General features: G+C 42.8%; 1 protein-coding gene across 3 annotated transcripts in view; it reads right to left on the bottom strand.

Moving 5' to 3' along the window:
* Window positions 1–27,286, bottom strand: part of PCNX2 (pecanex 2) — a 291,197-nt gene that overhangs the window by 67,656 nt on the left and 196,255 nt on the right. For all 3 annotated transcript variants that reach the window (XM_082422950.1, XM_082422951.1, XM_082422952.1), the window contains one exon: window positions 3,785–3,843. In XM_082422950.1, the coding sequence (XP_082279076.1) occupies window positions 3,785–3,843 (59 nt within the window). The remainder of the gene's footprint in view (window positions 1–3,784; window positions 3,844–27,286) is intronic.

The raw sequence follows: 27,286 nt of genomic DNA, 5'->3' as shown, positions 1-27,286 counted from the left end.
TGGACCTAACATCTCTTGTATGTTTCAGATGCTTCCCCCCGCAGTGGTCCAGGTCAGGTCCCCACCTCTGCTCTCCACCTCAGCCAACGGCACCACCATCCAGTCGGCCACAACCTAGGGATCTTTATTCCCACTCCTTCCCACCCAAGCCTCTCAATTTTACTTTCTTCAAGTATTTTTTGCATCTTCCTACTTTTCTCCATTCCCATTACCCCTACCCTATTCCAAGCTCCATGATTTCTCAAGTAGATGACCACAGTGGTCATGTGACTCACCTACACATCTTCACTGGGACCTGCTCGCTCATCAATTCTCTACCTCACAGCCAGAACAAGCTTTCCAGACTGAAAAGGGGAAGGTGCCATCCAGGACCCCCCAGCCCATGATTCAAAGCGGTTTCTCAGGGCTCTTAAGATAGAGACAACTTTATAACATCGCCTATAATAGGGTCCCATAAGTTATCCTTCATAGGAATAAGCTAGGACAGCCCTGATCAACCCAGCGTGTACGGTCACACCAGGGGCGCCGTGCGGTCTGCTCCCCACTTCACTCTCCATCTGCACCTCCCACTAACCCCTTCCTCATCCTTCACGCTCAGCAACACAGAACTCCTCTCATTTGAGTGACACAGGCCCCTGCCCAGCCCAGGCCTTTGCAGAGACTGATCTTTCTGCCTGGGTTTTCCTTCCGTTCCTCTCTGGCTTATTACCGCTACGATTCTTCAGACCTCTGCTCGATGGCCACCTCAGGGAAGCCTTCACTGACCACCTCGCCAGGCCAAGTCCCCTGTTACAGGCTGTCAGGACTGTGACCCTCTGCTTTGAAGCACTTGTCACAGTTGGAATCTGACTTCTGTTTTTTTGTGTGTATGTGTATGTATGGTTAGTTGATTAACATTCGTTTTCTCCAATGCACCCAACACTGAAGGAAGACTGAATATGCTTCTCTTTGTATCCCAATACTGGCAGAATTCCTAACACGTAGTAGAGAATCACTAACTATCTGTTGAATAATAGATAACACCATAGATGATACAGCTTCATTAAGAGAAATTTTGCCTCTGAGAACATTCCCATCGAGTAACTCCAGGGTTTCATTGAGATATAATTTACAGATAATAAACTATGTGTGTGTGTGTGTGTGTGTGTGTGTGTGTGTGTATACACACACACACATACATATACATACATACATATATTCCACAATATAAATAATTATTGCTAGTATTATATATTATATACAGAAAATAAATAGTATATATATACATACATTCAACAATATTCGTAACTATTACTAGTATTATATATTATATACAAATCTATATATATTATATATTATATACAAATCTATATATATTATATACAAACCTATATTTTATATATTATATACATAGATATAAATTATTATATATTGAGGCAATTTATTGTTTTTAAGTTATATATGTATATCAAACTCAGACTTATTGAGGAATAACTTACAGAGAGTAAAATTCACCCTTTTTAGTGTCCAATCCTATGAGTCTTAAAATATGCCTCTAGTCACGTAACCACCACTTAGAATGATGCATTTGTGTTTCACCCATACTGTGGTATACAGCAGCAGTCTGTTCTGTTTCTTTTGTATGCAGCTACTACAGTTTGCTTATCCATTCAACAGCTCAAGGACCTCTGGGTTGTTTCCAGTGTTGGTGACGATGAGCAAAGCCACTCACAGTACTCATGAACAGAAGTTTATGTGAACACGTTTTCATTTCGCTTGAGTCAACCCCTAGGAGTGGCACTGCTGTTCTCCAAAGTGGCTGGACCGTTTTGCAGTCCCGTCTCAGGGACTGAGAATTCTAGCTGTTCCGCATCCTTGCCAGGACTCGGTATTGTCAACTGTTGCTTGTTTGTTTAACCTTAGCCATTCGAATCGGGTGCATCAGGACCCCAAGAAGGAGGAAGGATACAGCAAAGGAGATGGAGTGACGGATCGCCCTGCTTCCCAGTGGAAGGCTAGTGTGTTTCAGGGGCGTGAAACTGGGGCTTTGTAGTGCATTTCTTGTCATCTCCCTGCTGGGCCCAGACTCCTTTTATTTCCTCTGTCAGATCTCTCACGATGAAGGATAGAACCTTTTCTGAGAAGAATGGGTCAACTGGGAAGTCCTCCTGGTCTGTGGTCTTGGGGGTGTTAGAAGTACTGGGAGGGGCTAGGAGGAAAGTTTGCCATCAGTGCTTTTATGTTAAGAGCATCTTTTCTTTGGGGAGTAAATTCTGGCTCTGGAAAGTCAGAGAAGCATAGAGTTGCCCCAAAGAGAAAAGGCCTAAAGCAAAGCTCAAGGACCCCTTCTAGGCCAGCTATTGGAGTAGGGAAGTTCGAGATAAAGCCTAGAGATCTGAACAGAGCTTCCCTGCTCTGTACCCTTGGGAACCAGAGCATGACTGGAGCTGCAGGAAGGTGCAGAGTGGCCCCAAGTGCATCCACATAAGGAAGAGCACTGATCTACCGCTAAGAAATCTACAAAATAATACTATCAAACTATGGATATCATTGCTAGGCATTCATGCCAGTTAAAAGCTGAATTGAAATTAGTGCATTTATAACCTAATCATGATTAATGGAAAGAAATGAACTGTCCTATGGACTGAGTCATGTCATGTTGTCTAATAAAGTATCAGTATGCTTAACTTTCTATGCAGATGAAGCCTTCCTGACCTGCCATGATATTCGTTTTCTATGATGAACCAGCATGCATCCTGAGACACTAATTAGAGATTACTTTGAGTCTCTAGCACTTTTAAAGGAAAGGCCTGAATGAGAGAATTAACTTTTGCTTAATTGTTCAAACTGTTTGATGTTCGAATAAAACAAAAGAATTTAAACCACTAAAAGTGGAGAGCTTAGAACACACTGACCACGCATCTGTATAATTAGATTAAAATGAGACAATATTATGAACAACTAAAGGTGCAATGCACTTATGAAACTGTCCATATGCCTAGTATCAATGGCCCTGCAAAGTTACAGAGTCCCACGGATCCACATTAGAGATACTTATACCCCAACCCATGCCCCCTTAAAATCGGGCTGACGTAAAGTTAAACAAAAAATAAACCTGTCTCTTCAGGTATTTTCAAGTTCCAAATTATGATTTCAAATTAACCATGTATATGCAATTCAAACATAGCTAATAAGCATGATACAATTCTTCCTAGACAACATTTTTGGCCCAAGGGAGAGAGAGAGTGAGTTGGATAAAAATACAGAATAGTTGAAATTTGCATACTGATATGAGGAAAAAAGAGGTCGAATGGTTAAAAGTGAAATAGATTACAGGAAGAAAAAAGTTAATTTTCTGGCAGGTAAATCTTTCCATAGCTTAATGTGGTACAAAGTTTCTGAAGACTTCTGGATCCTGGATCCTGGAATTGCTTGCCTTTAAGGACATCATAACACTGACATTTTTCAAAAAAAAATTTTGCCAGAAGACTAATACCAAGGTTTATTGTCTATATTCGACGTTTAGCATACACAAACTAAAATGTCTTAACAGGGTCATTCAATACTGAAAAGATATCTAATCATTTCTACATAATGGAGGAATGCATTTCTAAACCAAATCAGGATACTTGATCAGTTCTATTTGCACAGTTTCATTTTTACCATCAGCGTATTTACCAAGACATGCATTGTCCCCACAATGATTAAAACATAGTGAGTACTTAATTCCCCTTTTTGGATTGAAGGAATCCATCTACACAGCAAAATAAATAAATAAAAAGAGAGAACGAAGATATCCTCTTACCTGGATCCTTTTCAATTTGGACCACCAGTCTTGTGTTGGAATTATCCATGCGCCTTGTACTAGAAGGGGGCCACAAAAGGGTAAGAGGTCCTGATTAGATCCCTCCAAATGAGAGTTGGCTCACAGAATCAGCTGTGTGAGTCGGAAATGCAGGGGGGATGGAGCTCACATATTAGGGTGTTGGCTCCGCTTTGACAAGGCTGTCGGAAGAAGGAGGGGTTGGAAGGGAGGGAAAAATAACACAGAGAGGGAAGAGATGACTAGCACTTAGGATATGGGAGATTGGCCTTCATCCTTATCAGTTTTGAGCACCCGGTCCACAAAATAAAAGCGAGCATTTGAACTGCCAATGGACTGTCCCTCACCTTCAGAACTTCAGAGCAGTGCACACATAGCTATCTTTCTTTTCAAACTGATTCCAGAAAATTCGTGATTAGTGCTATGTCTCCACTACTTGCTTTCAAAAGTTGGGCCCATTCTTATAGGCCTTTCTTAGGTTGAACCACAAAATCAGCTCTCACAAGCTTAGGAAAAGGTGGATTGTCTGTAGCCATGGTAACCAGTGACCGCCAGAACCAGTTTTAAACCTTTTCAGTTATGACAACCCACCTCAACTTACAGCTTTGGTAAGCAAGCCAGCCAGCCAGCCCATGGTGGCCCCTTGCTTCTGAAAGTCAGCTGGTGAGGCACAGACTCAGTCCAGACCTCTTAGGGGTCAACAGTCACTCCCCAAGTGACTGCCCTGCAGAAGGTATCAGCCCACTTATGTCTCTCAAATTCACCGACCCTTGACCTTCACATGTCCCAAAAACCCTTTATAAGTGCAACAATCTGCTGTGCTTGGAGGGACCGTGCCGGACCAGCTTTGACTTATTTCAGACATTGAGTGGTGGTCTCGTCATCCTTTGAAGGATGAAATGTGAAACTGACATCAACCACATGAAGTTGATGATATTCAACTGTCTATGACCTGCAAAAATGGCAATTTCATATGGCTAAACCATACAAGCTTGAACATAATGAGGGTCCGATCTTTACCATGCCTGGCCCCTGCCTTTGCCATCCCTCTGCCCTTTGCCTTCTGTGCTCCAACCACCCCGGCCTTCTTTTTCCGCACCTTCAACACGCCCTGACCTCCTTCTCCCTCCCTCCCTCCCCTGCGTCCTTTACACCTGTTGTGTCCTCTATTTGGAGGACTTCCTTTCCAGCTCCACCCACTTTTCCTCGTTGACTCCTCTAATCCTTCCCATCAAGTATCACCTTTTCAGGGAAGCCTTCCTGGCACCTGCTCTGGGCGAGATTCACGTGTCGTGTGCACTTTCATACCTCCCCTTTGGAGCACGTGTCACAGTTAATATTACTACTAAAGCTGACCATTAACATTTATGTAGCACTTACTCATGTAAGCACTTTACATGTATTAACTCATTACATCTTCACAACCACCTTCTTAGGTGCTATTAATATACCTCTTCTCACAGAGCAAGAACCTGAGGCACCGTGGATTAAATGTCCAAAGTCACAGAGCTCGTAAGTGGTCTACCCGAGATCTGGACCCAGGTGGGCTGCCTCTGGAGCCTTCACTCTACATCATACACATCTTTGTGTGTGTCAACTAAAAAAAAAAAAATTCACAACCTAAAAGTTGAAAGTTATGTTTTATTTGGCGGGAACTTCTAGGAATTCAAGCCAGGGAGGGCAGCATCTCAAGTAACCCTGAGAGAACTGCTCGGAGGAGGTGAGGGGGTAGCCAGGATATATAGAAGTTTTGCAACAAAGGGCAGGTAGTCTGAACATCAAAAGATTATTGTTAATTAAAGAAACCCAGATATCTCAAGTTAAGGAATTTAGCACTTCTCTGTGTATGGGCAGATGCAAGAGTCTGGGCTCACTGAAATCATTCCTTTGATGTGCACCTCAGCTATCTCCGGTCAGTATCCTGTGTTTTCACATCCTGAGTTTCCCCAGGGCTCACCTTAGGGAGTGGCTGCAGTGTGATGGCTGCTAGATGGCAGGTATTCTTTTCCCTCCTGAGTTCCCTCGGGGCTCACCAGCTCACCATCAACTACTGATGACTGTGACATCTTTTGTTTACTGACATGGCAGGAAATACTCCATTTCCTTTTTTTTTTTTTTAAAGAATATTGCATTTATTAATTTGAAAAGTAGACCCAAATACTCAGCAATATTCCATTTCTCACATGATAATTTGATTACATCTGCCTCTTACATCAGACCCTAAGGACCGTGAGGTACCATTTTGCTGACATCTGGCACGCAGCAGTCACTCCATTTGTTGACAAAATAAATGAATTATCAAAGATAGTACTGCTTCTGAAGTGTTCTTCTCTGATAATACCTGCTAAGAAAAAAGGAGACTGCTTCTAGATAACATTTCAATGTGATTGCTGACATACTGCGAGTGATTAACTAAATGAAGAGCACTTTTTGGTGCTTAAGAAACCTCAGAATGCAGACTTCTTTCGTGAACTTGTCTCTTGGGAATCAGAGCAGATTAAAAAGATGTTTAGATGCATCTGTATTTTAAATAAATAAGAAAGTTTGTCTTCAGAAAAAAAAAAAGTATTCTCATTTCCTCCTATGTCTCAGATATTTGAGAACCATCTAGGCAGGATCCTACTTGAGTTTTGTAAAACAGACTCTACAGATGGGTTGGAAAGGAGGAATATTCTGTTACAGCTCAAAAAGGCCATTAACCCCAGCACAATGTTCTATTACTGCTTCACTTTCCTTGCAAATACCCTCAGATCAGCTCCGAAAATAAAAAACCCGGGGTGGCAGAAAATAAAGCAAACAACAGAATTCTTTCTAATGAAGGCTGGAATCCCATGTAGGCATAGTTAGTCCCTAAATGGAATTTTAATTTCACCTTAAGACCTAGGACAAATGGAATTTTCAGCAGCAGAATAAACAGTTTTTAAAGTGGGACTGAGACAAAAGAAAGTCATTTACCAAACTCCTTACGGAATTAAAACACCTTCTAAAACTATGTTAACTGGAAGACTATCTTTGCAAAAGGCTTTGGAGGCAGAGTGCTAAATTCTGATCAGCGGTAACTAAGCCATGCTGCCTGTGTCCCCCAGGGCCTCTGGCTCGCCACCAGACTCTCTAAGAAGGCCAACTGTCAACCATACTGGGTATTTTGAGCTTATCTCCAGTGCTTTCCTCCTGTAAATTTGGTGCTTACCACACAAAGGTGCTAATTAGCTCAGTAACTGGATTTCTGCCTTCACTGTCCTATTGCATGAACATCAGTTCTGCTTCTCAGAGAGAAAAAGCGGGCTCCCAACTCATTCCACAATCTCAGGGGAAGTACAGGATGCTGGTGTGGTTAGGTGGGCGTCTGCGATGTGTGCTCTTAGCCCCTGCCTGGCAAAGCCAAGGCTCATTGCTAGGCCACGCTGAGCGCCACAGGCCGAGAGTCTAGTAAAATCGTTGGTCTTTCCCAGAGAAACTGACTTACTCAAAGCATCCCTTTGTTATGTTAATACGGCAGGGCTGGTTCCCTCCCTTCAAGCTTTGCCTCCCTCATCTAAATCCAGCACCTTCTCTCTTATGTGGCCTCAGATGAGGCGCTTAAATAATTTAACAGTAATTTACTTAATTCTACTGCTTCGGGTTCCAGTTTGTCAGCACACACAGACAATTTATGGGAGAAGTATTCCCATTTCTGATGGGGAAGTGTGACTGGCCAGAGTGCCTGTTGATGTGGCAAAGCCAGGAAGGATGGCCTGTAGTTCTGTGAGGGCGACCACTGACTGAACCCGCCCGCCCTGGCCAGGCACCATAGTAGCCACTGGCATGAGTTCTCTTACAACAGGAAGTCCTGGTAAGGAACTCGGAACAAGCCACCACCAACCAGAAGAATTCAGGAAAGGTCAAAAGGAGAGAGGAGACGCCAGCCCATATGTCCTACCAACCTCCCAGAATCCTCCTCGCTGGAATCCATCTTGGCTGAGAGATGCGCGGGCCACCAGGAAGGACCCTGAGTCAGAATGATTGGCCAGAGACAACCCGGAAACTAACCCCACCACCATAAAACCCCAAACTGCGAGCCACGTGGCAGAGCAGTTCTCCTGGGTTCCCTTAGGCTGCTGCTCTCCGCCCGGGCGCCCCTTCCCAATAAAGTCTCTTGCTTTGTCAGCACGTGTGTCTCCTCAGACACATTTCTGAGTGTTAGACAAGAGCCCACTCGCTGGCCCTGGAAGGAGTCCCCCTTCCTGCAACAGTTCTCTTCATACGGCAGGCAGCATTAGAGCAATCTGGACAATGAGAAGGCAGCCAGACACTAAATAAGGACACTGTCACCTTTTAAGTTGAATATATACGCAAGTTTCAACCGGGTTAGTATTTTTTGATGATTTTTGCATCTATATTCATAAGGGATATTGGTCTAAGGTTTTCTTTGCTTGTGATGACTTTGTCTGGCTTTGGTATCAGGGTAATATTGGACCCACAGAATGATTTAGGAACTATTCCTTCCTCCACTCTTTTTTGGGAGATTTGAGAAGGACTGATGTTAATTCTTCCTTAAACATTTTACAGAATTCCAGAGGGAAGCCAACTCATCCTGGGCTTTTCTTTGTTAGGAGTTTTTTGATTACCAATTAATTCCCTTTACTTGTTATAGGTCTATTCAGATTTTCCATTTCTTTTTCAGTCAGTTTTGGTAGGGTGTGTGTTTCTAGGAATTCCTCCAGTTCAGCTAGTTTATCTAATTTGTTGGTACACGGTAATTCATAGAATTCTCTTTCAATTATGTAATGTTGGAAGTAATGTCCCCACTTCTGTGATTTTAGTAATTTGAGTCTTCTCTCTTCTTTTCTTGGACATTCTTGGTAAAGGCTTGCCAATTTTGTCAACCTTTTCAAAGAATCAACTTTTGGTGTAATTTATTATTTCTATTGATTTTCTATTATCTATTTCATTTCTCTCCATTTTAATCTTTATTATTTCCATCTGTCTGCTTGCTTTGGTTTAGTTTGCTCTTCTTTTTTTAGTTCCTTAACATTGAAGACTAGTTTATTGATTTGAGATTTTTCTTATTTTTTAATTTAGGCATTTACAGCTATGAATTTCCCTCTGAGCACTGCCTTTGCTACATACCATAAGTTTTAATATATTATGTTTTCATTTTCATTCATCACAAAATATTTTTTATTTTCTCTTGTGATTTGTTTTTGACCCATTGGTTGTTTAAGTAGTTTTATTTTATACATCTTTGGGAATTTTCCAGATTTCCTCTTGCTGTTAATTTCCGATTTCATTCCATTGTAGCTGAAGAACATATGTGGCATGATTTCAATCCTTTTAAATTTATTGAGGTTTGTTTTATGGCCTAACACATGGTTTATTCTGGAGAATTGTCCATGTGCATTTGACAAGAACATCTTTTTAAAAACTTTTGCTTTGTAAAATACTCTGTTAAAAGGATGAAAAGAGAAAATATTTGCAAACCGCATATCCAACAAAGTGCTAGTATCTAGAATATATAAAAAAACCTTCAAAACTCAGCAGTAAGAAAAACAAAACAAAACAAACAAAAAACCCACAAAGAATCCAATTAGAAAGTGAGGAAAGACGTGAACAAACATTTCCCTGAAGAGGACATACTGATGGCAAATAAGCTCAGAAAAAGATGTTCAATGTCATAAGTCATTAGGGAAATGTAGATTAAAACCACAGTGAGATATCACTATACACCCATTAGAATGGCTAAAGTATAAAATAGTGAAAACATCAATATACTTGCAAGGATATGGAGAAACTAGATCCCTTATGCATTGCTGGTGGGGATGTAAAATGGTATCGCTTCTCTGAAAAAAGTTTAGCAGTTTCTTTAAAAAAACTACCATGTGACCCAGCAATTATATTCCTGGGCAATTATGCCAGAGAAGTGAAGACTTATGTTCACCCAAAAACCCATAGACAAATGTCCCTGGCAGCTTTATTCATAATAGCCAAAAACTGGAAGCAACCCAGATTTCCCTTAGTGGGTGAGTTGTTAAACAGACTGTGGTTTCCATACTACGGGATACTGCTCAGCAATTAAAAGGGGCAAACTGCTGACATACAACAACCTGGAAGAATCTTCACTGAACTACGGTGAGTGAAAACAGCCAGTTCCACGAGGTTTAAATACTATATGATTCCTTTCATATAAACCTCTTGCAATGACAAAATTATAGAGTTGGAGAACAGATTAGTGGTTGACAGGAGGTAAGAAGGAGGGAGGGGCAGAAAGGAAGAGTGTGTGACTATCAAAGGGCAGCAGAAGAGGTCTCTGTGGGGACGGACTTGGTCTGTATCTTGACTGGACCAACATCAATATCCTGGTGATCGTTTTACAAGACGTTAACACATGTAAATTGGATAAAGAGTATATGGGGAGATCTCTTTTTATTCTTTCTTTCAACTCCATGTGAACCTATACTTAGCTTTAAAAAAAAAAAGTTTAATTAAAAAATCTCCATAGCTAATAGCAGGCCTGAATTCCGTGACTATAATGTATTCGTGTGAGATTCTTATCTCTCACCCTAACTTGCTTGCATCACAAATTAGGATCACTTCTCCCATTTCAGTCAGAAAAATCCAAGACTCTCCAGCATTCCAAATACAGGAGAAGAAGTCCAACTATTCATTCACGGGGAAGTCATAAATATTTAGGGGGTGAAAAGTGTCTCTTCTCTTTCTGCAAATGCAACTAATAAAAATAGTAATAAAAAAAATCTAGCTGCATGTGGTGGGGAAAAGAGTCAGCCAGATGGGGAACTGAAAAGATGGAGATGCAGAGGATTGTAGCGGATTCATAAGGATTAAATGGCCAGGGTGCTGCTGGTTTTTTCCCCAGGATTAACATGACTGATTTAAGGTTTTGACTTCTGGGTGCTACGGCCTCCTGGTAAAAAGAGGCCCAATGTTACAGATTTGACAGTGCTTTTTTTAGAGTTCTGGGTGTTATTTCTCCTGGGAATGAAGACACATTTATTTTTTCATTAGTTACCACTGGTACACACAGAATTTGGATCAAGATGAGCACACAGCAAAAAGAAACGTCAACCCTTGGCAACGGGACTGCAGGATTTTGCAGTGACACGTGCAGCCCTGATGAGTTACATCTAGATCCTTCCGTTTTCACAGCCACCTGTGTCAGGAGAGACACAACTCGAGAAGACACGTTCTCCGAACATGAAGCCCGTTAAGACACGGTGCTGTTTAGTCCTCGAGGGATGTGGCACTTACTAAAATCACACCAGCTCTGTTTTCCGCTGAGATGGACTTCACTTTTCCTTTGCTATTTTATTCACTCCGAAAGTATAACATTCTACCTCACCCGCACTCAGTCTTCAGATCTGTTACAAAACCAAGTTCAACTAAAAGGATGCTTCTAATTCTACAACCACCATGAGGAACCTGGTCAAATCAGTTACACTGACTCAAATTATAAATAAAGGTATTTATGCAGGTTTGACACCTCATGTTTGCATTTTTAATGATGGTGTACCCTATGCAAAATAATTCGGCCTGGAAACAGCACACAAACAATAAGGCAGGGGAACCCCAAGAATGAGACTGCAACTTGAAGTTGATAAATCTGATTTCTGTTTCTCACTTGCTTTATGACTTATTAAATTATTGAGGGATGTAGAGGAGAGAATCACAAAATTCTTCTGATCCTCAGTTTTCTGAGTGCATAAAATCGCAGCTAAAACGTAGCACTTTTGGTAGGAAATTAAAATACAGAGTCCCTTCTATGGCAGTCTACTACAAAACTAAACTAAGAATCACTTTAACCTTGTAACAGGCCTGTTACCCAGGATCATCATGATTGACAATGGATGAACAGGAAATAGTTTTGATATCACCGCATCAGTACTTTTTACGGGGAAAAAGAAATAGTATTTTTTTTATCCTGACAGTGTTTTTCAAATTTGATTTTAAATATTAAAATTGTGTTGAATCTTGGCTCTGGGAGCATAGGGACCAGAGTCAACAGAAAATGAGTTCATTCACCTCCTCCAAGTGTCTGCCACCTGCCCCAGCTTTTCCCCCAGACAGTGTGACAATGACAAGAAAACCTCCTTGGAAGGCATCCCAAGTGGCTCTGCTTTGTCCATGATAACTTCAGCTAGAAAGCTAGTGTTCTATTACTTTTGGACGGCTCTTTAAAAATTAATTGTTTATTAAAATTTCATTTTCTATGCAATTTTCTTTAAAATCCACTAAGAACTTTCTCTCCTTTCTCTCAAACCTCAAAGTACACCTCTCTCCAAAGCCTTCCCTGTCTCTAGGAAATTAAGCTCCAACCACACAACCTCCAAAACAAATAATTTTTTAAAATGTAACTTAGTAAGACATTACAAATCAGAAAAGGAATATAATACATTAAATTGCCATTTTTCTTATCATGTAATATTTTTTCTAATTCTCATGTATGCGATTATTTTTCCATTATTGGTCATTTTTCATTTAAACAAGCTTGATGGGGAGCATCTGTCTACTTAATTGCATTTACAGAGAGAGGCAAACACAGTAATCCAGACATGAAAGAGCATTATAAACCCTATGGAGTGATGATAGCAGAATGTTTCCAAAGCGACAAGAAAAAAAGAGCACGGCTTCCTATGTTCACATAATGCATTAATTTCATTCATCAGCCAATAGTACCATGAACCCCAAAACAGCAACCACATGCAAAGCCTGGGTCAGGTCTTGGCTTTCAATAGAGAGGGACTGAAGTCAGCCTTGGAAATACGCTCAGGGTATTGTGAATGAAAAATGTCACCTGTCGTATCAGTAAACAAAGGATGCTGCAGCCATCAAGCCATCACATTACAGCTGCCCAGACGGTGTACCCTGAGGGAACTCAGGATGGGAAAGAACATGACACTGGCCCTAGATAGTTAAGGTGCATATCAAAGGAATGATTTCAATGAGCCCAGACTCTTGCATCTGCCCATATAGAGAAAAGCCCTATATTCCTTAACTGGAGATATCTGGTTTTCTTTAATTAACAGTAACCCTCTGATGTTCCAACTACCTGGTTTTTCTTGCAAAAACTCCTCTATATCCTGGCTCCCCCCTTACCTCTTCGGAACAGTCCCTCAGAGCCATCTGAGAGGCTGACTTCTGGGCTTGAAGTCCTCAGAAAGTCCTCAGAATAAAACATAATTCTCAACTTTTCAGTTGTGCATTTTTTCAGTCGACAGTAACAAGATTAAAGAGGGCCCCCTACCCCACGACTGCAATGGTACGGAGTGAGTCTTAAGCTAGAGCCTCAAATGCATTAGCCCCCCAGGACTCAGAGTGGTCACCCCACAGCCCATATGGGTCCTTCCACATCTCTGTCGGCAACGGGGACGGCGTGGCCAGTAACATGCACTTTGCGTGTTGGCTGATCACAAGCAAGGCCTTCGAAAGGGCTCAGGGTTCTTGGTGTTGGGGAGTGAACCCTCACTGTGCACATACCTCCATCTGCCCAGGAAATCTGCGCCAGGAACGTGTGAGCCCCGCAGTCAAAGGGTTTGAGGCAATGCAGATTTAAAAGCTGAAGCCTTCTGCCTTCCTTTGTTTAGGATCAATCAATCCCATCTCCAACACATCCTTAAAAGCTGACAAAGCTGCCAGGCCTGAGAAGGGCTCTGCCCTTGTGCTGTGCTAGGCTGACACTCCCTGCGACCGCCCATCAGCCGGACTCTGCCACAGCGCCTCACTCCTGGGTGACCTTGACTCCCGGGTGACCTTGACATGTCCAGTCAGCAGCACCAGACAGCTGGAAGCAGGTGGGCAGGTGGAGCCCTTCCGGCAGGCGCCCGGTCAACTTCACTACTCTGCACTTTCTAGATTCTGTAACTGCTCAGCAGGTTGGCACAGGACTCTTGGATAAAATTATGCATTGCAACGTAATGAATAATCAGCTCAAACCAGTGCTCTTTGAGAAATTCAACACACTGGAGTTCCTCAAAAGCGGCATCCTTCTGGAATACATTTGCATAATCACTCAGCACCACACCCAAAGTGTCAAACCTTACCCCTGGGTACGTGTGTGTGAGCTTTCTCATCTGTCAGCAAAACAGCAGGATGGGGCCAAGTTCATCATTTAGTGTTGCAGACATCAGACATAGACCTAGGTTTCCAGTTGAACAAATCCAAGGCAGAGAAGGGATGTGGAAGGACTGATTAAGACACAGGGCGTATCAGCCAGAGAGCTAGGGAGGCTCAGATTCCTGTCTGCCACTCCACCCTTCTCTGGAATTCTAGACTATTTAGACTCACAGAATTACGGTGCTAAAGGTCTTACCTTCGTGCTGTCATCCCTCCAAATAAAATTATGAAGGAAGGATCCCTTCGATAAAAGCCATCACTTGCTTTTATCTCTCAATTTCAAGTGACAGAAAACCCAACTGGAAACGGCTTAAACAAAATCTGGAACTCACTGGTTCACACAGCTGAAAGGTCAATGGAGCCCAGCTGGACTCAGGGGCTAGGGTGCGTGGTGTCATCAGGAATCATTCTCCACGTCCCTCGGCCCTGCCCGTCTGCTGTGTTCTCAGGCCAGTTCACACCTCGTGGGGACAAAAAGGCTGCCAGCAGCATTAGGCTTGCATCTCACACTACCAAGCCCAGTGGGAAAGACGATTCTCCTCTCCGGCAGGCCTGCCACACCCCAAGTCCCAGGCAGAAACAATCCCTCTCTGAAACTCTGGGTTTCACACCTCGCCTTTCTCTTGCCTTTTTGGCCACGGTCTCACCTGCTCATCTGTTTCCTGCTTACCTGTGGCCTGAAGTCCAGGAAAATGTTTACGCAGAGCTCAGTTTTACTTGAGTGGAATGAAAGGCGAGGCAGGCTGCCGGCTGCACATTCACAGACTCAGCCCACGCCTCCCCAGCCACCGGGCTGACATTTGCTGATACTGAACTCTGAGCTCCTGTGGCTCCTCAGTCTGCCTGGACACTTCCGCTTCATTCTGCATAACTGAGAATGTCTCTCGCTGGCTCCTCTTCACCTCTATCACTTCTGGAAAGTTCGAGACTTGGTCCAATTTCCCACCCTGGCTGTGCGTGTAAGTCCCGGGATGCACGGCCTCCTCACACGTGGCCTAAACCGTGTCAATCCCGAAACGCCTTATTTATCAACAGACACACATATGGAACCTCAAAGTGACTCCCAGGCATGTTTACATTGCTCAGAACTCCCAGATTTATATATCCATCAGCCTTGGAGTCCCTTCCGGGGGGAGGATTCCCTAAGACCTATCATCAGCCCCCAGGAAAAGTGAGGGCGTTTCCTGATCCTTTTCACAGGCCTATCAAGTTACTTAACAGCCCGGACCTGGCAAGGTCTGGAACCAGGGCACCCTGGTGCCTCACATCATTGGTGGTCCTGGGTCTCCCAGTGGGAGAGGCTCCCAGTGCCCGCTCTGGAAATACCGGAGGCAGCAGGCCACACCCAAGGGGGTGCCCCTACGCCTCCCTGCTCAGGGTCCGGGGCTGCTGGGAAGCAGGCGGGGCTGCAGCTCCCAAGTGGGACCTCGGGAAGGAGCCCCTCGGCGCCCGGCTCAGGGATGCGGGAGCATCGCAAGGTCCCCGCAGAATCAGGGAAAGACAAACCCGCCGGCGATGGTCCAGACCTGGCCAGGTGTCCCCTCACCACCTCCTCCTGAGCCTGCGGAGGGGCTCCAAGCCCCTGAGCTGCAAGGCTCCTGTGGTCCAGTCATCAGTGAGACGGCTCGGCAGATGAACTGGAGAGTGGCCTTGGGAGAGTCGTGCTGGGTTTGACTTGGGTCACTTTGGACCTGCCTGAGGGCAGAGGAGAGGTTTGGGACCAACGTCTGTTTCTGAGGAGGTGACAGGGAGCATGGCCACCTCTGCCACACCTGGCGCTGCCCCCCACAGAGAGAGGTTGCACAGAGCTCCTCTAGGGACCCAGAGAAGGTCTTTCTGGAGTGAGGCACACAGGGAGCCCGGGCCCCGGGCTGCAGCCACCTTCCCTTCCAGACGGGCTCTTGTGACCATACCTCTCGAGTCAAGAGCAAATGCTTTAAATGGCAGTCACTGGTTTTTTTGTTTTATGGGGTTTTTTGGGGTTTTTTTTTTTTTTTGCTGTGGGAGATATTTTGAGAGGCTTCAGGACACAATGGAAAGGGCTTGAAATAAGGCCAGTCCTGGTTAATACCTTGGATCGGCCATTGACGTATTCTGTGACTTTGGGCAAGTTACTGAACTTCCCTGAGTCTCCTTTTTCTGATCTGTGAAATGAGAAAAATGAAATTCTGCTTCCAAAGTGGGTGTCAGGATGGGAATGAATATATCTGAGCAAGTGAGCAGGTGTTCACTAAATACAAAAAGATGACGATCACTCCCATTACTGCTGCATTGTTCCTACTGCCTTTATTACATTTAATAGTAATATGTCCAGGGCCCAACACACTCCTAGGTGTGCATCCGAGAGCTCTAATAGCCCTAAGACACCTGATAAGGGACTTTCATGACTTTATCTCCACAGTAAATTTGTCCAGGTGTTTTGAAAACACATCCAAACAAATTGGGGGGTAGCTTAATTGCGAGTTGAAATATGCAAATCCCTCCCAGCATAACTGCAAACCTGAATTACAGTGCTGCATTTTACTATTAACACATAAGCCATATAATCTTCCTGCTTTATACTTAAAAAAGAATGCCTTTTGAGACGCTCAATGCTTTGCACAAAGATCTTACAAACCATGCTTAAAACAGCTCGCTGGGAAGAGACTATACAGCAAAATCCTCCCCATTCTGAAAAAAGGTAGAAAATAAAGCATGAAGTTGAGAATTCCTTTCTTTGACTGCCTTAAGCAAGTCAGGCATCCACGGCTCTGTACAGCTTATCATCATTAACAAATCATGAACGAAGACCCAGATGGTGACAGGCAAGCCCATGTGCAGATAGCACAAGTGAGGGCCCTGGAGAGAGGATGAAGGACAGCAGTGACGTCGACCTCTATGGACTGGAATGTTGAGTTAAAGCCAAGAAGTTGAGAAGTGATAGAGGCAATGTACATTTCTGCTTCTCAGTAGAACACACATGCATGAGAGTGGGATGAGGAAGACTTGGCTTGGCAATACTTGAGTAAAATCACTGCGAGGGTTTCGATTTTAAGAGGCATAAATGAGAGCGGGACATAGGACTCAGAGGAAGTAACAGGTCCCTCTACTATGAGCTGAGTAGGTGACACCTGGAGCAGTCTAAGGAGGGCACAGTCAGGGTCAACCCAGTAAACAAGTGGATGAGGATGGCTGAGATGCTCAAGGTCTAGATCATTTCACACAAAAAAACAGAGAGGACTGTTAAGCCTGAAGCAGAGACCTGAGAAGGGAAGGAGAGCTGCCTTCAAGCTGGTAAAGGATGGAATGTACAGGAGGCACAAGGATGCGGGTTACTCCAGGCTCAGCAGGTGTATCCAGGTGACTGGGGTATCCGGGCGATGCCACAAGGAGCAGATTCAGAGCACTGAGAGCCGCAGCTGTGACTGACAAAGATCACACGGGCTGCCCAGTGAGACACAAGTCCTGCTCCACCCAGAGAAGGAGGAGGACTCCCTTCCGTGGACGGTACAGAGGGGATTCTGTAATTCCAAGGGTCCATGCTAGTCTCTCTTCTATATTACAAACCCAAGAAGGGGCTGGGAAGTAGCACAGTAAGATCCATGAGAGCTCACTGAGACCGGCTGAAGTATTCTGATCATCTCTTTTGTTGTTTGATAAACCACGAGAGAGTGGCACTTTGAAGATATTGTTTTTTCCACTAAGGCAGCTGTGATGCTCAAAGAACAGAACCCTGGCTCTGGGACTGGCTAAGGCCTCAAAATAAACACAGCACCTGATGGTGAAGACTAGTATTTATGGGGCATCTCACAGCACGCTGGTTGTGGACGTGATCCTCCGTGGTCTACACATGTGTTCTTTCATGGGTTGATTGCGTTCTGCCATTTCAGAAACGATTTCAGGTAGGTTGCAAGGATACATAAAATACGTCTAGACTTAACTGAATTAGAAGTTGAAATGATAGCACACAGAAATACAGGGAAGGAAAACAAAATGGGTACAGGACTAACTTGGTGTTCATGACTTCTGGGAGGCACATAGAGACAGTCATCCCATTTTACATATGAGTCAACTGAGGCTCACAGGCTGAATAATTTCCTAAAGTCAAACACCTAACCAAGCATACGGGCTGGGATTTTATTCAAGGTCTGACTGACCGCAAAGCTGGTGCTTTCTGACGGAACACCACTGCCTCAGGGAGAGCTGAGGATGAAGTGACCCTGATTATCTTCTTGCTGATGAGGGTGAGACCAAGGGCATGGAATGCAGAGTCGATTTTTTTGCAGACCAATCACATAGAATGATTCCTATCTTAAAGCCCAGCACAGTGGCCTCACATACATGCTTACTGTATACTTGTTGACAAGGATAATGCCCAGAACAATTTAACATTTTAAAACCAATCCAGAAAATATAATAGAAATGTAACAACCATGAAGCTATATTTGCCCGTCAGGTAGCTGTTATGTGTGTCTCCTCATAGCTATGGTATTTAACATTTTATAGAAGACTTTTGATGTATGAAAGCAAAATCATTGTTAATGGGATTCTTCCCTCTTTAGGGCTGAAGACAGTCGACTCCTTTAGGAGTGAGACATTGGCTAAGATAACCAGGGCCATGAGTCAAATATATACTTTCCAGCCTAAACATCTGCTTCACGTTAATAACAGAGTTTGGTTATTTAGCAATTGTTTATATATAAAGAGAAAGATGATGAATCATAATATCAAAATGTGTTTCTAAAGCTTTTTTAAAATACTCTGAAAGGAGGCGCCTTCGAGATGGTGGAGGAATAAGACGTGAAGATCACCTTCCTCCCCACAAATACATCAAAACTACATCTACATGTGGAACAGCTCCTACAGAACACCTACTGAACGCTGGCAGAAGATCTCAGACTTCCCAAAAGGCAAGAAACTGTCCCCATGTGATCCAGGGACAACTTCCCCGGGAGAACGCACGGTGCGCCTCAGGCTGCTGAAATGTCACGCTGGCCTCTGCCGCCACAGGCTCGCCCCGCATCCGTACCCCTCCCTCCCCCCGGCCTGAGTGAGCCAGAGCCCCCGAAGCAGCTGCTCCTTTAACCCCGTCCTGTCTGAGCGAAGAACAGACGCCCTCAGGCGACCTACATGCAGAGGCGGGTCCAAATCCAAAGCTGAACCCCGGGAGCTGTGCAAACAAAGAAGAGAAAGGGAAACTCTCCCAGCAGCCTCAGGAGCAGCGGATTAAATCACAATCACAATCTCCACAGTCAACTTGATGTACCCTGCATCAGTGGATTACCTGAATAGACAACAAATCATCCCAAAATTGAGGCGGCGGACTTTGGGAGCAACTGTAGACTTGCGGTTTGCTTTCTGCATCTAATTTGTTTCTGGTTTTATGTTTATCTTAGTTTAGTATTTAGAGCTTATTATCATTGGTAGATTTGTTTATTGATTTGGTTGCTCTCTTCCTTTTTTTTAAATATATGTATATATATTTTTCCTTTTTCTCTTTTTGTGAGTGTGTATGTGTATGCTTCTTTGTGTGGTTTTGTCTGTATAGCTTTGCTTTTGCCATTTTTCCTAGGGTTCTGATTGTCTGTTTTTTGTTTTTTAGGGTTTTTAAGTATAGTTTTTAGCACTTGTTATCATTGGTGGATTTGTTTTTTGGTTTGGTTGCTCTCTTCTTTCTTTCTCTCTTTCTGTTTTTATTTATTACTCTTTAATTTTTAATATTTTTTTATTTTAATAATTTATTTTATTTTATTTACTTTTTTCCTTTCTTTCTTTTTTTTTTCCTCCCTTTTCTTCTGAGCCATGAGGCTGACAGGGTCTTGGTGCTTTGGCCGGGTATCAGGCCCGAGCCTCTGAGGTGGGAGAGCCGAGTTCAGGACATTGGTCCACCAGAGACATCCTGGCCCCATGTAATATCAAACGGCAAAAGCTCTCCCAGAGATCTCCATCTCAACGCCAACACCCAGGTCCACTCAACGACCAGCAAGCTACAGTGCTGGACACCCCATGCCAAACAACTAGCAAGACAGGAACACAACCCCACCCATTAACAGAGAGGCTGCCTAAAATCATAATAAGGTCATAGACACCCCAAAACACACCACTGGACGTGGTCCTGCCCACCAGAAAGACAAGATCCAGCCTCATCCACCAGAACACAGGCACCAGTCCCCTCCACCAGGAAGCCTACACAAACCACAGAACCAACCTTACTCACTGGGAGCAGACACCAAAAACAACGGGAACTACGAACCTGCAGACTGTGAAAAGGAGACCCCAAACACAGTAAGTTAAGCAAAATGAGAAGACAGAGAAACACACGGCAGATGAAGGAGCAAGGTAAAAACCCACCAGACCAAACAAATGCAGAGGAAATAGGCAGTCTACCTGAAAAAGAATTCAGAGTAATGATAGTAAAGATGATCTTGGAAATAGAATGGAGAAAATACAAGAAATGTTTGACAAGGACCTAGAAGAACTAAAGAGCAAATAAACAATGATGAACAACACAATAAATGAAATTTAAAATTCTCTAGAAGGAACCAATAGCAGAATAACTGAGGCAGAAGAACGGATAAGTGACCTGGAAGATAAAATAGTGGAAATAACTACCGCAGAGCAAAATAAAGAAGAAAGAATGAAAAGAATTGAGGACAATCTCAGAGACGTCTGGGACAACATTAAACTCACCAACATTCGAATTATAAGGGTCCCAGAAGAAGAAGAGAAAAAAAAGGGACTGAGAAAATATTTGAAGATATTACAGTTGAAAACTTCCCTAAAATGGGTAAGGAAATAGTCAATCAAGCCCAGGAAGCGCAGAGAGTCCCATACAGGATAAATCCAAGGAGAAACACGCCAAGACACATATTAATCAAACTACCAAAAATTAAATATAAAGAAAAAATATTAAAAGCAGCAAGGGGGCTTCCCTGGTGGCGCAGTGGTTGGGAATCCGCCTGCCAATGCGGAGGACACGTGTTCGTGCCCCGGTCCGGGAAGATCCCACATGCCGCGGAGCGGCTAGGCCCGTGAGCCACAACTACTGAGCCTGCGCGTCTGGAGCCTGTGCTCTGCAACGGGAGAGGCCGCGACAGTGAGAGAGGCCCGCGCACCGCGATGAAGAGTGGCCCCCGCTCGCCGCAACTAGAGAAAGCCCTCGCACAGAAACGAAGACCCAACACAGCCGAAAATAAATTAATAAAAAAAAAAAAAAAAAAAGCAGCAAGGGAAAAGCAACAATTAACATACAATGGAATCCCAATAAGGTTAACAGCTGATCTTTCAGCAGAAACTCTGCAAGCCAGAAGGGAGTGGCAGGACATATTTAAAGTAATGAAAGGGAAAAACCTACAACCAAGATTACTCTACCCAACAAGGATCTCATTCAGATTCAAGGGAGAAATTAAAACCTTTACAGACAAACAAAAGCTAAGAGAATTCAGCACCACCAAACCAGCTTTACAACAAATGCTAAAGGAACTTCTCTAAGTGGGAAACACAAGAAGGAAAAGACTTACAATAACAAACCCAAAACAATTATGAAAATGGTAACAGAAACCTACATATCGATAACTACCTTAAATGTAAATGGATTAAATGCTCCAACCAAAAGACAGAGACTGGCTGAATGGATACAAAAACAAGACCCGTATATATGCTGTCTGCAAGAACCACTTCCGACCTAGGCACACATACAGACTGAAAGTGAGGGGATGGAAAAAGATATTCCATGCAAATGGAAATCAAAAGAAAGCTGGAGTAGCAATTCTCATATCAGACAAAATAGACTTCAAAATAAAGACTATTACAAGAGACAAAGAAGGACACTACATAATGATCAAGGGATCAATCCAAGAAGAAGATATAACAATTGCAAATATTTATGCACCCAACATAAGAGCACCTCAATACATAAGGCAAATGCTAACAGCCATAAAAGGGGAAATCGACAGTAACACAATCATAGTAGGGGACTTTAACACCCCACTTTCACCAATGGACAGATCATCCAAAATGAAAATAAATAAGAAAACACAAGCTTTAAATGATACATTAAACAAGATGGACTTAATTGATATTTATAGGACATTCCATCTATTACTAATCCAAAAACAGCAGAGTACAGTTTCTTCTCAATTGCTCATGGAACATTCTCCAGGATACATCATATCTTGGGTCACAAATCAAGCCTTGGTAAATTTAAGAAAACTGAAATCATATCAAGTATCTTTTCCAACCACAGAACTATGAGACTAGATATCAATTACAGGAAAAAATCTGTAAAAAATACAAACACATGGAGGCTAAACAATACACTACTAAATAACCAAGAGATCACTGAAGAAATCAGAGGAAATCAAAAAATACCAAGAGACAAAAGACAATGAAAACACGACAACCCAAAACCTATGGGATGCAGCAAAAGCAGTTCTAAGAGGGAAGTTTATAGCAATACAATCCTACCTCAAGAAACAATAAACATCTCAGATAAACAACCTAATCTTACACCTAAAGCAATTAGAGAAAAAAGAACAAAAACTCCCAAAGTTAGCAGAAGAAAAGAAATCATAAAGATCAGATCAGAAATAAATGAAAAAGAAATGAAGGAAATGATAGCAAAGATCAATAAAACTAAAAGCTGGTTCTTTGAGAAGATAAACAAAATTGATAAACCATTAGCCAGACTCATCAAGAAAAAAAGGGAGAAGACTCAAATCAATAGAATTAGAAATGAAAAAGGAGAAGTAACAATTGACACTTCAGAAATACAAAGGATCATGAGACATTACTACAAGCAACTATATGCCAATAAAATGGAAAACCTGGAGGAAATGGACAAATTCTTAGAAAAGCACAACCTTCTGAGACTGAACCAGGAAGAAATAGAAAACAGAAACAGACTAATCACAAACACTGAAATTGAAATTGGGATTAAAAGTCTTCCAACAAACAAAAGCCCAGGACCAGATGGCTTCACAGGCGAATTCTATCAAACATTTAGAGAAGAGCTAACACCTATCCTTCTCAAACTCTTCCAAAATATAGCAGAGGGAGGAACACTCCCAAACTCATTCTACGAGGCCACCATCACGCTGATACCAAAACCAGATAAAATGTCACAAAAAAAGAAAACTACAGGCCAATATCACTGATGAACATAGATGCAAAAATCCTCAACAAAATACTAGCAAACAGAGTCCAACAGCACATTAAAGAATCATACACCATGATTAAGTAGGGTTTATCTACGGGATGCTAGGATTCTTCAATATATGCAAATCAATCAATGTGTACACCATATTAACAAATTGAAGGAGAAAGACCATATGATCATCTCAATAGATGCAGAAAAAGCTTTTGACAAAATTCAACACCACCCATTTATGATAAAAAAACCCTCAGAATGTAGGCATAGAGGGAACTTACCTCAACATAATAAAGGCCATATATGACAAACCCACAGCCAACATCGTTCTCAATGGTGAAAAACAAACCATTTCCACTAAGATCAGGAACAAGACAAGGTTTCCCACTCTCACCACTATTATTCAACGTAGTTTTAGAAGTTTTAGCCACAGCAATCAGAGAAGAAAAAGAAATAAAAGGAATCCAAATCAGAAAAGAAGAAGTAAAGCTGTCACTGTTTGCAGATGACATGATACTATACATAGAGAATCCTAAACATGCTACCAGAAAACTACTAGAGCTAATCAATGAATGTGGTAAAGTAGCAGGATACAAAATTAATGCACAGAAATCTCTTGCATTCCTATACACTAATGATGAAAAATCTGAAAGAGAAATTAAGGAAACACTCCCATTTACCATTGCAACAAAAACAATAAAACACCTAGGAATAAACCTACCTAAGGAGAAAAAAGATCTGTATGCAGAAAACTATAAGACACTAATGAAAGAAATTAAAGATGATACAAACAGATGGAGAGATATACCATATTCTTGGATTGGAAGAATCAACATTGTGAAAATGACTATACTACTCAAAGCAGTTTACAGATTCAATGCAATCCCTATCAAACTACCAATGGCATTTTTCACAGAACTAGAACAAAAAATTTCACAATTTGTATGGAAACACAAAAGACCCCAACAGCCCAAACAATCTTGAGAAATAAAAACGGAGCTGGAGGAATCAGGCTCCCGGACATCAGACTATACTACGAAGCAACAGTCATCAAGACAGTATGGTACTGGCACAAAAACAGAAATATAGATCAGTGGAACAGGATAGAAAGCCCAGAGATAAACCCATGCACATATGGTCACCTTATCTTTGATAAAGGAAGCAAGAATATACAGTGGAGAAAAGACAGCCTCTTCAGTAGTGGTGCTGGGAAACCTGGACAGCTACATGTAAAAGAATGAAATTAGAACAGTCCCTAACACCATACACAAAAATAAACTCAAAATGGATTAAAGACCTAAACATAAGGCCAGACACTATAAATCTCTTAGAGGAAAACATAGGCAGAACACTCCATGACATAAATCACAGCAAGATCTTTTTTGACCCACCTCCTAGAGAAATGGAAATAAAAACAAAAATAAACAAATGAGACCTATTGAAACTTAAAAGCTTTTGCACAGCAAAGGAAGCCATAAACAAGACGAAAAGACAGCCCTCAGAATGGTAGAAAATATTTGCAAACGAAGCAACTGACAAAGGATTAATCTCCAAAATATACAAGCAGCTCATGCAGCTCGATATCAGAAAAACAAACAACCCAATCCAAAAATGGGCAGAAGACCTAAATAGACATTTCTCCAAAGAAGATATACAGATTGCCAACAAACACATGAAAGGATGCTCAACATCACTAATCATTAGAGAAATGCAAGTCAAAACTACAATGAGGTATCACCTCACACCTGTCAGAATGGCCATCATCAAAAAATCTACAAACAATAAATGTTGGAGAGGGTGTGGAGAAAAGGCAACCCTCTTGCACTGTTGGTGGGAATGTAAATTGATACAGCCACTATGGAGAACAGTATGGAGATTCCTTTAAAAACTAAGAATAGAACTACCATACGACCCAGCAATCCCACTACTGGGCATATACCCTGAGAAAACCATAATTCAAAAAGAGTCATGTACCATAATGTTCATTGCAGCACTATGCACAAGAGCCAGGACATGGAAGCAACCTAAGTGTCCATCAACAGATGAATGGATAAAGAAGATGTGGCACGTATATACAATGGAATATTACTCAGCCATAAAAAGAAACGAAACTGAGCTATTTGTAGTGAGGTGGATGGACCTAGAGTCTGTCATACAGAGTGAAGTAAGTCAGAAAGAGAAAAACAAATACCGTATGCTAACACATATATATGGAGTCTAAAATGGTTCTGAAGAACCTAGGGGCAGGACAGGAATAAAGACGCAGATGTAGAGAATGGACTTGAGGACACGGGGAGGGGGAAGGGTAAGCTGGGACGAAGTTGAGAGAGTGGCATTGGCATATATACACTACCAAATGTAAAACAGATAGCTAGTGGGAAGCAGCCGCATAGCACAGGGAGATCAGCTCGGTGCTTTGTGACCACATAGAGGGGTGGGATAGGGAGGGTGGGAGGGAGATGCAAGAGCGAGGGGATATGGGGATATATGTATACGTATAGTTGATTCACTTTGTTATACAGCAGAAACTAACACAACAATGTAAAGCAATTATACTCCAGTAAAAATGTTAAAAAAAAATACTCTGACATAAGGGGATTTATAAACACCAGGCACTATTATTACAGTGCATTTGCTGTTGTTGCCTGTAAATTAAATGGAGACACCAGGCCGAACTCATCAAGACCAATCTTAAAGACCTTCTTAGTTAAGAACAGTTTAATAGTGCATAGCCTGATGGTGGCGAATGAAATCCAGATTACGATTTCCTTTCCCTTTTATATAATATTGTTGGATTTAATTCATTTAAGAAATAGTTACAGAACATCTTCTGTGTGCGTGGCCCCGTAGGGACACAAAGATGAAAAAAAACAAGTCCAGGCTTGGAGACAGAGTCAGTCCACACCAATCCTTGGTACAATTTACTGATGGTCACAGAGCAAATTTATTTTCCAAAGGTGACCACTACAGTACCTCTCATCCCACAAGTCCTTCCTGAACCTTCCATTCATCCATCAGGAGGCAGAATATGACTCCCCTCTTTGTGAGTCTGTGTGCGTGTGGGTGGAAGTGGAGGGATTGGGGGAGGGAAGGGCACTCGGTGAGAAGGGCACAGCCGAGGGAGGGCTGGGAATGAAAAATCCACGATATGCGATGTATGAAATAGTACTGTGGGAGATTAGGACTGAGGTGAGGTGGGTCTATATTTGTGCTGTCCTATATGATAGCCTCGAGTCACATGCGGCTACTTAAATGTAAATGAATTAAAATTCAATAGAATTAAAACTTCAGCCACACTAGCCCTGTTCCAAGTGCTGGGAGGGCTCCCATATTGGACGAGGCAGATACAGAGCATTTACATCAGTGCTGGGCTCTGAGGTACGTCTCCTTGTCGCCCAGGCAGCAGTGTCCCACCGCGGGCTTCTGAGACAGTGGGACCTGGTGCTGTGTCTGGGGAATCAACCAGAGAGCAGGTTAGTTAGGTGGGCAGAGGACACGTTTGTCACCAGCCCCCAGTGAGGAGCAGCGTTGGAGAACAAAAAGTCTGCGGATTCCAAGACAGCCCAGGCTGGGGAAAACAGACGGGCCAGAGTCACCAGGTAGCTGGTGATTTACTTATCGGTTCCATAGAGTATCAAAGCGGTTCCGTTACAGTACAGGGCTCGCTGGAGACTTGCAAAAACCAAAGGCAGCTTTAGGAGGTCTGGAAGAAAAATCAAAGGGCTGGAAAGTGAAGGAGCCGGGGTGGAAAGGAAGAGGAGGCCAGGAGAGGGGACGGCAAGTGCCCCTCATCACACCCCCAGGGTGGGGCTGGCGACCCTGGTACCCACTGGCAGATGGTGCTCACTGTCGTGAGAGGGGAGAATACCTCTCAGTCAGTGGCGGGACAGCTAGTAAACAATTAATCAATTACCCTAACAACTGCTTCTCTGTATCAGGCTGAAAAGAAAGCAGTAGGAGCAGCTACAGAGACACTCACAAATAAGAACAGGAAAAGTCATTAGTGTTTGAAATAAAAACCAACAGTTTCAGATACAGAGAATGGGCTTTCCAGAGGGCTTGCAGGGATCCAGATGAGATTTCCTGCCATTTCTTTTCCTGGTACCCACCACTCTTACTGTCCTGAATTCCATCACTGATCTTTTAAGCAGATGACCACAGGGTTCTGTGTTCTGAGGCTTAACACAAGTTGACAAGAGACTTTCAGCTGGCTGCGTTCGGCATCAGCATCTCTCCCCATCCCTCAGTGG

Source organism: Balaenoptera physalus (assembly GCF_965194825.1).
Source record: "Balaenoptera physalus genome assembly, chromosome: 14".
Taxonomy (NCBI): Eukaryota; Metazoa; Chordata; class Mammalia; order Artiodactyla; family Balaenopteridae; genus Balaenoptera; species Balaenoptera physalus.
The sequence above is the reverse complement of the archived record's forward strand: the minus strand, read 5'-3'. Positions and strand labels throughout refer to the sequence as shown.